The following is a 14521-nucleotide window of genomic DNA, read 5'->3' as shown; positions in this document are numbered from 1 at the left end:
AATATTTTTGTTTGCAATCGATGTTGATATACTCCCCTGTACTGACTACATGTTTTTAGTATAAATATTTAAAATATATTTTAAAAATAATCCAGGGTATATATTTTAATAGATGTCAAATTAAAGTTTATTAAATTGTGAATCTATATCTTAAAAGTTTAGAATTCGACATGAGTTACAACTATCTTTAATAATCACTTTGTATATTTTTATCAAATTTTAAACAGGATAAAAGGGACAACGATTATGTGCATGAAAATTTCCATTTTTTTTTGTTTCGATAAATGGTACTAAGACATTTCTCAAAATAATATAAGAAGCTAAAGATCAAAGATTGTTATAATTGGCACTTTTCTGAATTATTTTAATAAAATTTAAACAATATAACTTTTTTCAATGATTTCTAAAAAAATTATTGGAAAACTTTAAAGATAACGATTGTGACAATTGTCACTTATGGTACATATTCATGCAATCTATAGTTTTACACATATACATCAAAAAATTTACAAAAACTTTAAAACTTATCTATGGTAAATCTTCCCTGAAATTTTATTTTAACATGTATCATTTATATTTTTGCCCATTTGCATCAAAAAAATTAAAAAAACTTTAAAAATAACGATTATGACAATTGTCACATATCTAGGGTACATCTTCACTGAAATCTTATTTTAACATATTAGCAATTTATATTTTAGCCCATTTGAATCAAAAAAAATTATTAAACAAATAACGATTATGACAATTATCACTTTTCTATCATACATCTTCATGAAATTTTAATTTAATGATTACAATCTATATTTTACCCATTTGCATCAAGAAATTTCAAAAAACTTAGAAACAACGATTATGACAATTGTCACTTATCTATTGTTTATCTTCATGAAATTTTAATTTAACATGTTTACAATATATTTTTACCCATTTACATCAAAAAATTTCAAAAAACTTTAAAAACAACAATTATGACAATTGTCACTTATTTATGGTACAACATCTTCACTGAAATTTTATTTTAACAAGTTAGCAATTCATATTTTTGCCCATTTACGTCAAAAAAAATCCAAAAAAGTTTAAAAATAATGATTATGACAATTATCACTTATTTAGGATACATCTTCACTGAATTTTTATTTAATAGTAATACTTATTTTAACCCATATTCAAAAAAATTCAAAAAACTTTAAAATTAACGATTATGACAATTGTAACTTTCTATGGTATATCTTCATGAAATTTTAATTTAATATGTTTACAATTATATTTTTAAACATTTGCGTCAAAAAAATTCAAACTTTAAAAATAAGGATTATGACAATTGTCACTTATCTAGGGTACATCTCCACTGAAGTTTTATTTATACATATTAACATTACTTATATTTTAGCCTATTTACGTCAAAAAAATCTAATATGTTTAAAAATACCGATTATGATAATTGTAATTTTTCCAATGAACATCTTCAATAACGAATATATGACAATTGTCACATTAAATTACTTTCCTTAAAACAACCATATAAAATAACATAAATAAGTCTAATATAAATATTTTTTTAAAAAATTATTTAGAAAACCCACCTCTCTTAATATAGTTAAAAATAGATAATTTTACAAAAATGATATAAAAAAAACTATAAAAGATTCTACCTAAAATATTATTTATTTATAATAAAATTCAACAAAAGAATTCCTCAAAAAAGATATATTTACAATAAAGATTTAAAATTTTTATCAAATGAAAATATTCAAAAAAAAAATTTTGCTTAAAATTTTGGGCGTGAAAATCAGTAATAAATTGTAACAAAATAATATTACAATAGTAGCATATCATTTTTTTTAATTAAAAAAATATCAACTAAAAGAAATTCATTTTCATAATATAATAATCATTTTCATATAAATAAAAAATTTTAAATCATATCAGATGTTTATTTGTTGATAAATAATATTAATATTAACATTAAATATAAATAAATAATAATTAATACTAGTCCGCGATATATTTCGCTATATTGTCTTCGCGATAATGACTCCGCTATAAAATTTTCGCGATTATTGATTCGCGATAAAAATTTCGCTCTAATATATTCGCTTTAAAGGTTTCGCGATAAGGATTTCGCTATAAAAAATTCGCGATATTGTCTTCGCAAAAAAGTATTCGCTAATGTGGATTCGCGATAAAAGTTTTGCTATAAAATTCATTCGCGATAAACAACATTCGCGATAGAAGTTTCGCGAAAAAGTGTTACGCGATAAAAGTTTCGCTGAATTGACATGGAACCATAATATCTATACATTTGTAGATCTAGTTAATAAAATTAATTTTGATTGCAAACATTCTAAAATTGTCTTAATAAAAATATTTGCTTAATTAGTAATATTAGAACATTTTTATGATATTTTCAGCAATAGCGCCATAAAATTTATTGTCAATTTTACACTAAAGGAACACAGCTGCAGCATAATTTTCTGGATCTTTATTAAAAAAGATTCTTTGGATTGCAACTACATATTAATAACATGTAGTAGATTTCCTACATGTGAAATCATTCTTAAATATGCCTCCGCCATTTAATTCTCAAAATTTTTTTAAAAAATATTAGGACAGCTTTTATAATCTTTATTTGAAAAATATTTTTTTAAAGGTTCGTAAAATTTTAAAATTCTATCGATGGCGGGTATTTATGGTCACAACCTGATAGGGATATGTCACACCAACTCACACCATTCCAAGCCAGACCACTCGATCAACTCTTTTGAACTAATTCGTTAAAACATTTTATTCAATTTTTCGACATCCACGGCTTCTTGCAAGAATTAGTATATGGCATATGCAGCCAATTGGTATTGTCAACATTGTGCTGCCTCAATTTTGTAAATACACTCAGTTTTGCCAAAATTTACTGAGACATTATCAGCACAGAAAACAGACATGCAACTCATTGATAATCCCGAATCTGCTCTATTTATCATTATATGGTTAGCTATGTCTTTGGATTTTTTACTATCTGAGGAAAAAAAATTTAATAGTTTTATTGAAACGTCTTTATTTTGTTAAAATAGCGGAGAATCAAGGGAAATGTTTTAATATTTCCCTTATTAGATGCACCTGTTTGAATTGCATTAAATGTTCATCTTTCAAATCGTCACGAATTGACCTCCTTTCAGGTCCTAAAGCATTGGTGATAGCCTTGCTCATTTTTGTATTGCAATAGATGTAGATACCCCTGCACTGATTATAATAATAATGTGATTGAATTATAATGAATAAAATCATTATCATTGAAATAAGTACAATGTTACCTTATGTATTTAAATGTGATACGATTATAATGATATAAACAAACACACATTAAAATGATAAAATATGAAGGAATGATATTGATTTATTATTGGATAAAAATAAAACATATAATTAAGGTAAGGATAGACATGTTTTTTTGAATATTTAAAATTTATTTTAAAAATATTAAAATAATCAACTACTGTTTCTCAAATTTATTATTTATATATTAAAAAAGTTAAATGCTAAAAAAAAATTGTGCAGGGAAATTTGAAAATTGCGGTAGTTAGATGTCTGCGTGTAAACTAAAAAATTGCGGGAGTCCTACATTTATGGGGGGGGGGCTGGCAACCCTGGTCTAGAGTGGTAGTTTTTAATAATATTTATATAACATCTACTATCATAATAAGTGAAAAAATAGCGAATATGAAAATTGTCACTATGCTTTGGTTCATCTTTACTGAAATTTTAATTTAACATGCTTACAATTTATATTTTTATCAATTTTCCTTAAAATAATAAATATGACAATTGTCACTTTTTAATGCTTCATCTTCACTGGAATTTTAATTTAACATGCTCATAATTTATATTTTTACCCATTTGCTTCAAAATGTTAAAAAATAATGAATTTGATTATTGTCATTTTCTATGATTCATCTTCACTAAAATCTTAATTTAACATGTTTACAATATATTTTTTTGCCCCTTTGCTAAAAATAAATTCAAAAAGTTTAAAAATAACGTTTGTGACATTTGTCGTTTTTCTATGGTACATCCTAATTACAGTTTATATTTTTACCCATTTACTACAAAAATATTCAAAAATTTAAAATTATGACAATTATCATTTTTCTATGGTACATCCTATATAAATTTTAATTTAACACGTTTACAATTTTACCCTCAAAAAAGTTTAAAAATAACGATCATGATAATTGTCACTTTTCTCTGATACATCCTTATTTAAATTTTACTTTAACATATTTACAATTTATAATTTTACCCATTTGCTACAAAAAAATTTAAAATAGTCTAAAAATAACGATTATGACAATTGTCACTTTTCTATTATGCACTTCATTTAATTTGAATTTAACATGTTTGCAATTTATATTTTACTTATTTGCTTCAAAAATAACGATTATGACAACGTCATTTTTTATGGTACATCCTCATTTAAATTTTAATTTAACATTTTTACAATTTATATTTTTACCCATTTGCTTTAAAAAAATTCTAAAAAGTTAAAAAATAAAGCCGAAATAAATAAAATAAAAATATAATAAAATTTACTAATGCCCAAGAGAATTTCTCTTTCTACGGGAAAAAAAACGCAAATTGATATGTTCAAATATAAACTATAGCTTCTTTTAGGAACCAAAATAAAAAATTATTGGCCATAATATTTAAACCGTAATAAGATTTGCATATTTATTATATGATTTTTATAATGCTATGTTACACGACATTTTACTACATAAATCTAATAATGATTTTTTTTAAAATCTTAGATATTAAATTGGTGACAATATTCAGAATGAATTTATAACTAGTATTTTATTTAGTGTAAGATATTTAAAAAATTAATTACAATACTATTATATACAAACTGTAATTTTATGCTGCCCAATATTTTTATCATTATAATAAATAATATGATACAAAATTTAAATTCATAAATCACTGGTTGTAAAATAATGTCACACTACGATGTTCGGTCATATACAAATGCACCTTTTAAAAAACTGATAATGAATAAAAATAGACTTTTTAACTATAATGATCTACCAGGGTTACGCCGATATAAAAATAGTAAATTGGTTTGCAGAATTGTTAAAATAGCTATATATGTAATTTATATATCTATATCAGTGACGAAGCGTCAAGTTTACTAATAGGGAAGCAATCAAAAAAAAATTTTAATTTTTATTTATTAGTCAAACGATAAAAAAATTAAAATTTATAAATAAGTGGAATTCGTCTTTGTTTTTGAGTTAAATGATCAAGTACTGAATTATAAAAGTTATTGCTAGATTTTATATTTTCTTTCAATTGAAATCATTGATAGATTCAATAATCGATTTTGACTCATCCTGTTTCTGCAACAAGATTTGATAATTTTTAAAGATGAAAAACCCCGTTCTGCACTTGGTTGTTGAAGCCAAAGTTAAGATGTGCATAACATTCTTTTTCTTTCTAAATTCATCGTCCTGAAACACTACCTTCCATTGGGTTTCCAGCTTGTGTAAGTAGAAAAATTAAGAATAAGTGTCATTTATTGTCAAATAAATATTTTGGGAAATTTTGATTAAATATTTGGTACTAATATCTTAAAAATTAGAAGAATTTGATATTTTTTAATGTATTGAATCGAAAATCAATTTCATTGATTATCTGTTATTTCAATTATCACATTTTTATAAAATTCTTTGTATTGAGCAATCCGGATCTATTTCGTTTTTTTATAACTAAATTGTCTTCACTATTTTTACATTTAAATTTCTACAAAAAACATCAGTTATTTTGATTTAAGTGAATTTCTGAAATCATTAATACTATACAATAAGATATAGAGTTAATTTTAGTTTGAAGTATATCATATAATACATCAGATTCTGGAAAAATTTCTTGAAAAAAATATTATAAAATTAGAAAATATCAGATTCTCCATTAATCATATTTTCAAAAAAAAGGCTAGATCCTTCAAATTCAAAAATGTTTGAATTAGCTGGCCATTGTATTCCCATCTCGTTGGAGCTACTCGTGGTATCTTTTTGTGACATAATTATCAAATTCCGGTGTTCGCTTAGATGATGCATTAAAAAAACTGGCTAAAAGAGATAAAGTTGGAAAAAAACCATATATTTTTTATTTATGCTGCAAGATTCTGATAATTTTAACCTAAGGACAAAGCAATGAATATAAATGGCATCTCTTATTTTTGCTTGTAGTCCATGTGAATCGCCTGACATAACAGCTGCGCCATAGTAACTTTGGCCTATTAATTTTTTCCTAATTTTTTTATCATTCAAGAATTTAATGAAAAATTCTGATAAAGAATTAGCATCTTGATGAATAGCAACAACAAGAATTCAATAAATCTTTCATACAATGTTCCGTTATTTAAAACATATCAAGGAACAACCGCCAGTTGGGATTTATTATTTATAACAATTGTTTTATCTAATATTATTGTTATAAATCCTGTTTCTTCCAGTTCATTTAATATTTTTTGGTGTAAAACATATGAAATGAAATTAATTAAATCATTTTGAATATCACTTGATTGTCCAATAAAAACTGTACTATTTTCTAAATTGTTTCAATAGTAAATTTTCTTCCGCGGGCAAAAAATTAATTTAATACAATTTCCTCTATTTACTGAATTAGAAAATTCATCATCACCATGGAATGCGAGCTCCTGAACTCCAAGAAAACATATAGAGTCGATCAATATTTTCCTATTTGATTTGACTTTCGAATTATACTGTTCAGTTGATATTTTGCGCATCGAATCTATCATATTTTCAATAGAATTTTTGCCAAATGTTTTTAATTGAATTATCGACTGCAAATAGAGGTTGATTCTTCATGCTGTTTAACTGCCTTTGAAAAATTATTCATACCGCTTTATCATTCCAAACATATTTTTCCTTTGTGAATAAATAGGCATGACTAACAATTTAGAGAATTAGAAAATTCACATCCAATAAGTTACTCAAATTTTTCAAATTTATAGATAGAAAAATTAAGAATACAAAGTTTTGATTTCTTTTTTTAAGTTTTGTAAATTGGTTTTGGTCTTCCTTTTTCAATAATTAATTTTTTCGCTTCAAAATTTCTTGAGCTAATTTTTTATTTAAAAAAAGTAAGGAAAAAATATAATATAAGAAAATTTCTTTCTCTTTAATTTATTAAAAATAAGCGCAAGGTCTAAAAGTCGAGTCTGCATGATACGAAAGGCTAAAATAAAATATTGAAAATAGAAAATAACATTATGAGAAATTTGATTGATTTATTGTTTTCTTTACGAGAAAAATATCATAATTAACATTACATTATAATATATTAAAAAATTGGAAATTTTAAGCTCTTTTCAATTTTTTTTTATTCTTTCATATAATTTGCGGTTAAATTAAATTATATTTGGTTATGATTTTATATGACAATTAAAAAAAATGGAAATTTTATAATTATATTTTAATTCTATTTCAGTTTTTTTATATAAATTTGATATATTTTTTTTTACGTATTCGGTTTCGAAAAATATTATTTTGTCATGCAAACATTCAGAGAGAAAAGGCTAACATCTAAAACGTATTTCAAATATTATTATATCATTGTACTCAAAATTAAATATCCTATCTAAAAATACTTAGATGTAATTTTTTACGTTTCCGGTTTGAAAAATAATTTTTTTGTCGCGAAAACATTCAGAAGGAAAAGGGCAACATCTAAAAAGTAATTTCAAATATTATTATACAATTGTATTCAGAATTAAATTTCCTATCTAAAAATACTTTAGTATTTTTTTACGTTTCGAGAAAAGGCTAACATCTTATTTTTCATTTGCTTCCCCAAATGCTTTTATTTTAATGTAAAATTACACAATACCATACCATGATTTTCTCTTTATTTATTAAAAAATAAGCAATATTAAATATGGTTCCCATTATATATATTTTTTTAACGTAATAAAAAAAACACGCCAAAAATATATCGTTATGAAACATGATTTTTTAAATATTTATTTTAAAAAATAAGCAATATTTGCTTCTATCGTGTATATTTTTTTAACGTAATAAAAATATATTAATTTTTTTTAATGAAGTCAGTTTAGTTTTTTTTAGCATAGTATAAAGATTATATTATATTTATTTAAGATGTAAGAAAAATTTCTAGAGAAGGAATGCTTCCCTTACTTCTATGGACGCCTCGTCACTATTTTATAAAATCATCTATATCCAATTATGGACACCATCTAATTTTATGGGTTTTTTAAAAAGTATTTGATCCTAATTTTTTTTTATTAAATTTATTAACCTCTCTATTCATTTTACAATTATATAACAAAATTAGCGGTTTAATTTACTACAGAATATGTGTATATCATTTTATCCGAATTTCGGGCCGGGGCCTAATATTTTTTAAGAAAATTCGGGCCGGGTCGGGCCTTAGAAATTTTTTAAAATATATCTAAATTTATCAATTTTATGTTAAATTTTTTATGTAAAATAAAAAATATGTGATTTTATTTTAGAAAGTAGACGCCTAATAACATAGGCCGGGCAGGCAAAATTTTTTTAAAAAATTTCGGGTTCGGGCCGGGCAATCTTTTTCAAAAAAATTTCGGGCCGAGCCGGGCTTGAAAAATTAGGCCCGATGCCACTAATATAACATATATTATTCATGAAAACATAAAAGTTTATAAAACAGAATATGTTTTATATAATAAAAAAAAATTATTGGGCTAAAACTATTATATTTTTAATTTAATTATTTATTATATTTATTTTTAAATTTAAACTTTTTTCTTTCAAAATGATGAAATAAAATGATTTACTATTATGAGTATAATTAATATTTGCAAATTACTAAGGGGTCCTAATTCCTTATTAGCATATGCTGTATAAAAAATTATCTTTTAACTGCATGGATCCACTTACTTTTTATTGATTTATGTTAAAATAAAGAATTTAAAATTATTTTACCAAGTAATTTTAAAATTTAACGAATGTATTAAATAAACCGCTTTATCACCCCCCCCCACCCACCTATCAAATAATTTTTTTAAATAATAAAGTAAGGGCCATTTATTTAGATATAATTTTCAAATAAAAATTTTTACATTAGTTAGATGATATTTTTGTTAATTTTGATCAATTTTACCCAAAAGGGTCATAACTCCTAGACCCACGTTCAGTCCAGTCTAGGATTTTGTACAAATATAAAGAAGTCTGGTATATATCTACTGAAGAAAAATTTGAAAGAAGATGCCCTTTTTTATGGCCCTTTCCAGTTTTGTACTTCCGGGTTTGGTATTAATCAGGTTTCGATCACATTTATTAATATGCCATATTAAAGATCTATTATTAAGCTTTATTGTTCTAACTTGATTCATACGTATCAATTAGGATTTGGTGTTAAGGAATAAGGCAAAATAGCATCACAAACCATTTGTATTATATCCAAAATCCTTCTCCTGACGTGGCTATCATAAAGTAGACTTTAAAAATGCTTTCAATAACAAATTTTGTGAACATTTCATAAATTTGTTATTATCCCAAATTTCTTGTTTATTCAAAATTCCTAGAGACATACTGTAACATTACAACTCTTTTATTCAGCCCACATGTCATAGATTCTGACGAAAGGATCCAGCAGGGGGCACAGGTTTTCGTTTATTTTACCTTGGCATTCATTATCTCATCTATTATCTTAAATCTTAATTTGATTTGGATATAAATTTTAGGTATCTTGATGATGGAACAATCTGTGATGCTCTTCTTATAATAATTGGTTTTCAATGAAGACACTCTTAAAAGGCTCATTCTTAATAAGTCCAAATCCAAAATCTGTTTCCATGATAACAATATACAAAACCCACAGCTAGCAGGATTAAATTTTTATCGAGTAATAAATATTAAAAATTAAAAAAATAAGGAAATTAATAGATTTTAAAAAAAGTTTATTCAAACATGTTTCAAATATTTCTTTATTGAATGCAATAAGTATATATATACTTCATTAACCTATTACAAGAGTAATGAAAATTTTGGAATTAACTATTATCAAAATAAGTTAAATTTCTGATTCACATCTCATTTAGGCATATTTCTGATATATCCATTATCAAATTAAGGAGAATACTAATTCCTTGTCATTCTTGTGGGAAATCAGCTTAATCATATAGAATGCAAATATTTATTAGATTTTGGGAATGAATTTAAGGATTTTTCCATTAACAATGGAAGCCACAAAGCACTCCTTAGTAAATTGTTATCCACAGAGTTTTGAATAAGTTTGCTTCTTCTCATGATATGGATCCAATTTTTAAGATGATCTAATAAGAAAATATTTTAGGGGTTAGGCCATATTTTAATTTTTTAAATATACCTTGGCTAGGCCTATAAATTATCCCAAAGGACGGAACCACCAAGTTGGATTAAGAAAAAAAATACCAAGTTGGATTAAGAAAAAAAATGATCTTTGTTGGGATTCGAACCCAAAGCCATCAGATTTGTAGGCGACGCTCTTGCCGATTAGGCCACAGACGCTTTTCAAAATTCGCGATTTTTTACATACATTATATAAATTGTGACACTGTGAGTGTGATACGGCTTTTATATATATTATTATAGATTTCATAATTTATAAGTTTAAGTAAAAAAAATTAAAATAATACATAAAGAGCCAAATCAACCAACATAATAATTTTTAAACATTGGACAGGCAAGTTAAACAAAATATTTAAATAAATGAGCAGGCAGGAGCACCAAAACTTGCCCATTGCAGACTTCTATTCAGGATGACATCGGAAACAGCAGATAATAATGGATTTTACCTCTGCCAAAGATATCATTATGATATGCGTCTACCACTTTTATTTTCCCATGCATTTACCACCAGAGGTCTTCATATGACAACATTTTCAGGCTGAATGAGAAATTAGTTAATGCCCATCCCAAAGGGCGAAACCACCAAGTTAGATTAAGAAAAAAAAATACCAAGTTGTATTAAGAAAAAAAAGGATCTTTGTTGGGCCCAAAGCCGTCAGATTTGTAAACGACGCTCTTGCCGAATAGGCCACAGATGCTTTTCAAAATTCACTAAATATATATTATAAATTGTGACACTTTGAATGTGACAACGGCTTTTATATATATTATAAATACTACCAATATACAAAATTTAAAAAAATTCTGAAGACGTGGGGTTTAAACCCTGCTTGATTTGATATAAAATTCATCACATATATGTTAGCGGCAGTGTATTTTTTCCGGCAATGTGTTATTTTTTCAACTTAATATCATTTTGAGCGCGATTTTTGGTTTAAATATCTAATTTTACTTGAAATGTATTGCATAATGTTTTGAATGCCTACCCTATGAATTACAGATAATTTTGATATGAACCTTTGAGCTTAGTATAATTTAAATTCGTTTTTCTAAAGATTTTTTATATAAATTACAGATGATTCAAAGGTTAAGGGCAAAATTGAATTCATAAGATAGGTACAAGCAGGCTGGAATATATTTCGAGTAAAATCATATTCCTAAATTTAAAAAACGCGCTCAAAAAATGATTTAAAGTTGCAAAATAACACATTGCCCGAAAAAACACATTATCGCTAACTATATACTTATATTTAGTGCGGTAAACGTTACTTCAAATGCAAAACGCGTTACATGTTACGTCAAAAAATTAAATATTATATATAAAAATTTCCTATCAGCTGCGTAATTTTTATGCTAACATTATTCAACTATAAGAGGTTTGATAGAATTTAAAATAGTCTAACTCCATCTATTATATTCATATTGATTTCTGGCTACATGTCTATAAAATACTTTTAGTATAAGAAACTAATCTCCGATGACTAATGAATATTCAAATAAATCTACATAATACTATTTGATAATGGAGACACTAAAACTTATGCCCAAAGACTATTCTTTAAATTTTAAATGACATTACTAATATTCAATAACATTTCTAAAATCATTATATATGGTGAACATGTTTGATTTCACATATAATAGACCTTTTAACTAATTATTGAATTCCGCCTCAGAGCTTATAGAATGTAGTTTTATATAAATGTTATCGGGAAGATTTTGCGTTAGAATATAAGCTTTATCGGTTATTTTATTTTTATTTAGATATCTAGTGATTCTGTCAATATAGATATTAATATTGCCTAAGAATTTGGGAAAGACAATTCCATCGTCCTTTGTCTTGGACGTTATTAAACAATTTTTTTTTTTTTATTTAACAACGCACATTATGATTACATATTATTTGGGAAATTCGATAATAATTTGATCATTTTTATGATTGCTAAAATATAAACTTCATCATTTTTTGCGTTTGTGCGCTTTATTTATTAGTTTTTTTTATTTTGCATTATATATAAATCGATATTGTACTTTGAACTATTTTAACGACGATTTTTGAAGGTTAAGAAAAATGTTTTATTTTATATTTTTTTTTATTTGTTTAATTTATTTTCGTTTATTTTTATTTTAATATACTTTTTATTTATATATATGGGTATGCTTTTACCTTGAAAAAGAAGAATCATCATTAACCTTCAAATAAAAGAAGAACCCTCGTTCATGTTTGAAGAAAAAGGAAGAATCCTCGTTCATCTTTAAAGAAAAAAAAGAACTCTCGAATTCCATTGCCATCATGATAATAGTCTGGGATTCTTAGTATTATTTGTAAGACTAATGATAGTCGTCGTTGTTTTCTGTATATTTATCCATTAAACGTTTTTGGTTTTAGCATATCTCCCTTGAGAAATATATCGCATTTGGGTTCTCCCATCGGTGAGGAGTCAGTAAATTCCTTTTTTAGCGATAGCGATATAGACGATATTTTTGAAAATTTAAAACGCATTCTTCCTGTCTCTCGTCTCACAAGGCTTTTTTTAATTAGGAATTTTTTCAAAATCCCTAAAATCCATTATTCCCTATGATTGAGTCCATTATTAGAAAGGGTGCATCTAGTAAGATTCGAAACCAGAATAAGAATCATTCTTAGTGACTGCTTAAACTTCAAGTTTAGAGATATAGTCTGGCATCAAGCCACACTTCCTTCCAAATATGGCGATCTTGGTATAAAGTCTTCACTGTCGATTTCAATATGTACGTTCATTGCTAGCCACCTTCAGGCACATAGAATAATAAACCAACATCTGTAAGTCCATGATCCTTTTTTAAATACAGCTAGGAGTGGGTAAAATTCGTCACAACCACAACACTATTTCCGATTTCTGTAAAACAGAAGATTGGGAACTACTTGTGAAAAACTCCGTTGATTACCTTATTTTGAGTCTTCCACATTTGGCTAGATCAACATTCATTGAACTTATCAAGGATCGGGAATATGAATTTTTAAGTGTTATTCCATCAAGTAATCTCAAACATGAATTGGACAACCACGAGCTCAGCTATGCTCTACGTAAAGGCTCAACATTCCTTTCTCATTACCATATAAATGCAGTAGATATCATACTGAGGATGACATGACGCAGCATCCTTTACATTGCAAACGTAATCCCTATAGGCAAACCCGACAATCGAGGTGAAAATTAAGTCATATCTCTTGCACTTAGGTCAGCTGGTTTTCCTACCTCATTGGAGCCTTCAGATCTCTTTTCCGATGGTAGGCGTCCTGATGAAATCATACGAATTACATGGTCACAAGGGTAGTTTATAATATGGGATTTTTCTTGTCTGGGACAAGAACTCCCCTTCGAATTTTAAAAAGGATGCTCTGAACAGAGTTCAAAATTTTAGATCGCCAAATTCAGCGCTGATTCTTCTAATTACATATTCGTACCAATCATTTGCTCCACTTTAACAATATATGGTGATTTGGCTAAAAAGTTTTTAAAGATGTTAGCCGCCTAATTAGGAAAGATTCTGGGGAGCCTCGCGAATCTACTTAAAGCAGAGAATCGCAATAGCCCTTCTTAAGGCTAATAAGGTTTGTTATCAATTCAATCTCTCCTGATGATTAGGGGAGAGGATTTTGAATAAATGTGCCGGGTTAGCTTTTATTTATTTTGTATTTTACATTAATTATTATTTAGGGGAAATGTGCCATGAATGGTTATGTTTGCTGTTTTGAAAAAAAGTATTAAAATTTATGTTTAACCAAACAAATTTTATATCAATGTGTAGCCTAAATATTCATCTTTAAATCAAAGCTCTATGTATAATAGTTTATGAGCTAAATGAGATTATGTGAGAGTTGTTTTTCTGGCCAGTCAATGTTAACTGGTCATAATATATTATTTAAGAATTTTATTATAAATATGAAATAATACAATATGAAATACTTGTAAAAGACCTATATTAATGTATCTAAATTTTTTAGTTATATAAAAAATTAATTATACACTAATTTAATTAGTATTAAAATCGCAATTTATTGCAACATCTATTTTATGATAATATTATAAATTAATATCTTAATTATCATTTTACTAAACATTCTT

The 14521-nt window shown here is 25.9% G+C and overlaps 1 protein-coding gene across 2 annotated transcripts in view; it reads right to left on the bottom strand.

Moving 5' to 3' along the window:
- Positions 1 to 4915: 4915 nt before the first annotated feature.
- LOC135923167 (GPI transamidase component PIG-T-like) overlaps positions 4916 to 14521 on the bottom strand; it is a 92107-nt gene continuing 82501 nt past the window's right edge. For both annotated transcript variants that reach the window (XM_065457765.1, XM_065457766.1), the window contains exon 9: positions 4916 to 5039. In XM_065457765.1, coding sequence (XP_065313837.1) covers positions 5000 to 5039 — 40 coding nt within the window. In that variant the 3' untranslated portion in view covers positions 4916 to 4999. The remainder of the gene's footprint in view (positions 5040 to 14521) is intronic.

This window comes from Gordionus sp. m RMFG-2023, chromosome 2 (assembly GCF_954871325.1).
Source record: "Gordionus sp. m RMFG-2023 chromosome 2, tfGorSpeb1-WG-v2, whole genome shotgun sequence".
NCBI classification, from domain to species: Eukaryota; Metazoa; Nematomorpha; class Gordioida; order Chordodea; family Parachordodidae; genus Gordionus; species Gordionus sp. m RMFG-2023.
The sequence above is the reverse complement of the archived record's forward strand: the minus strand, read 5'-3'. Positions and strand labels throughout refer to the sequence as shown.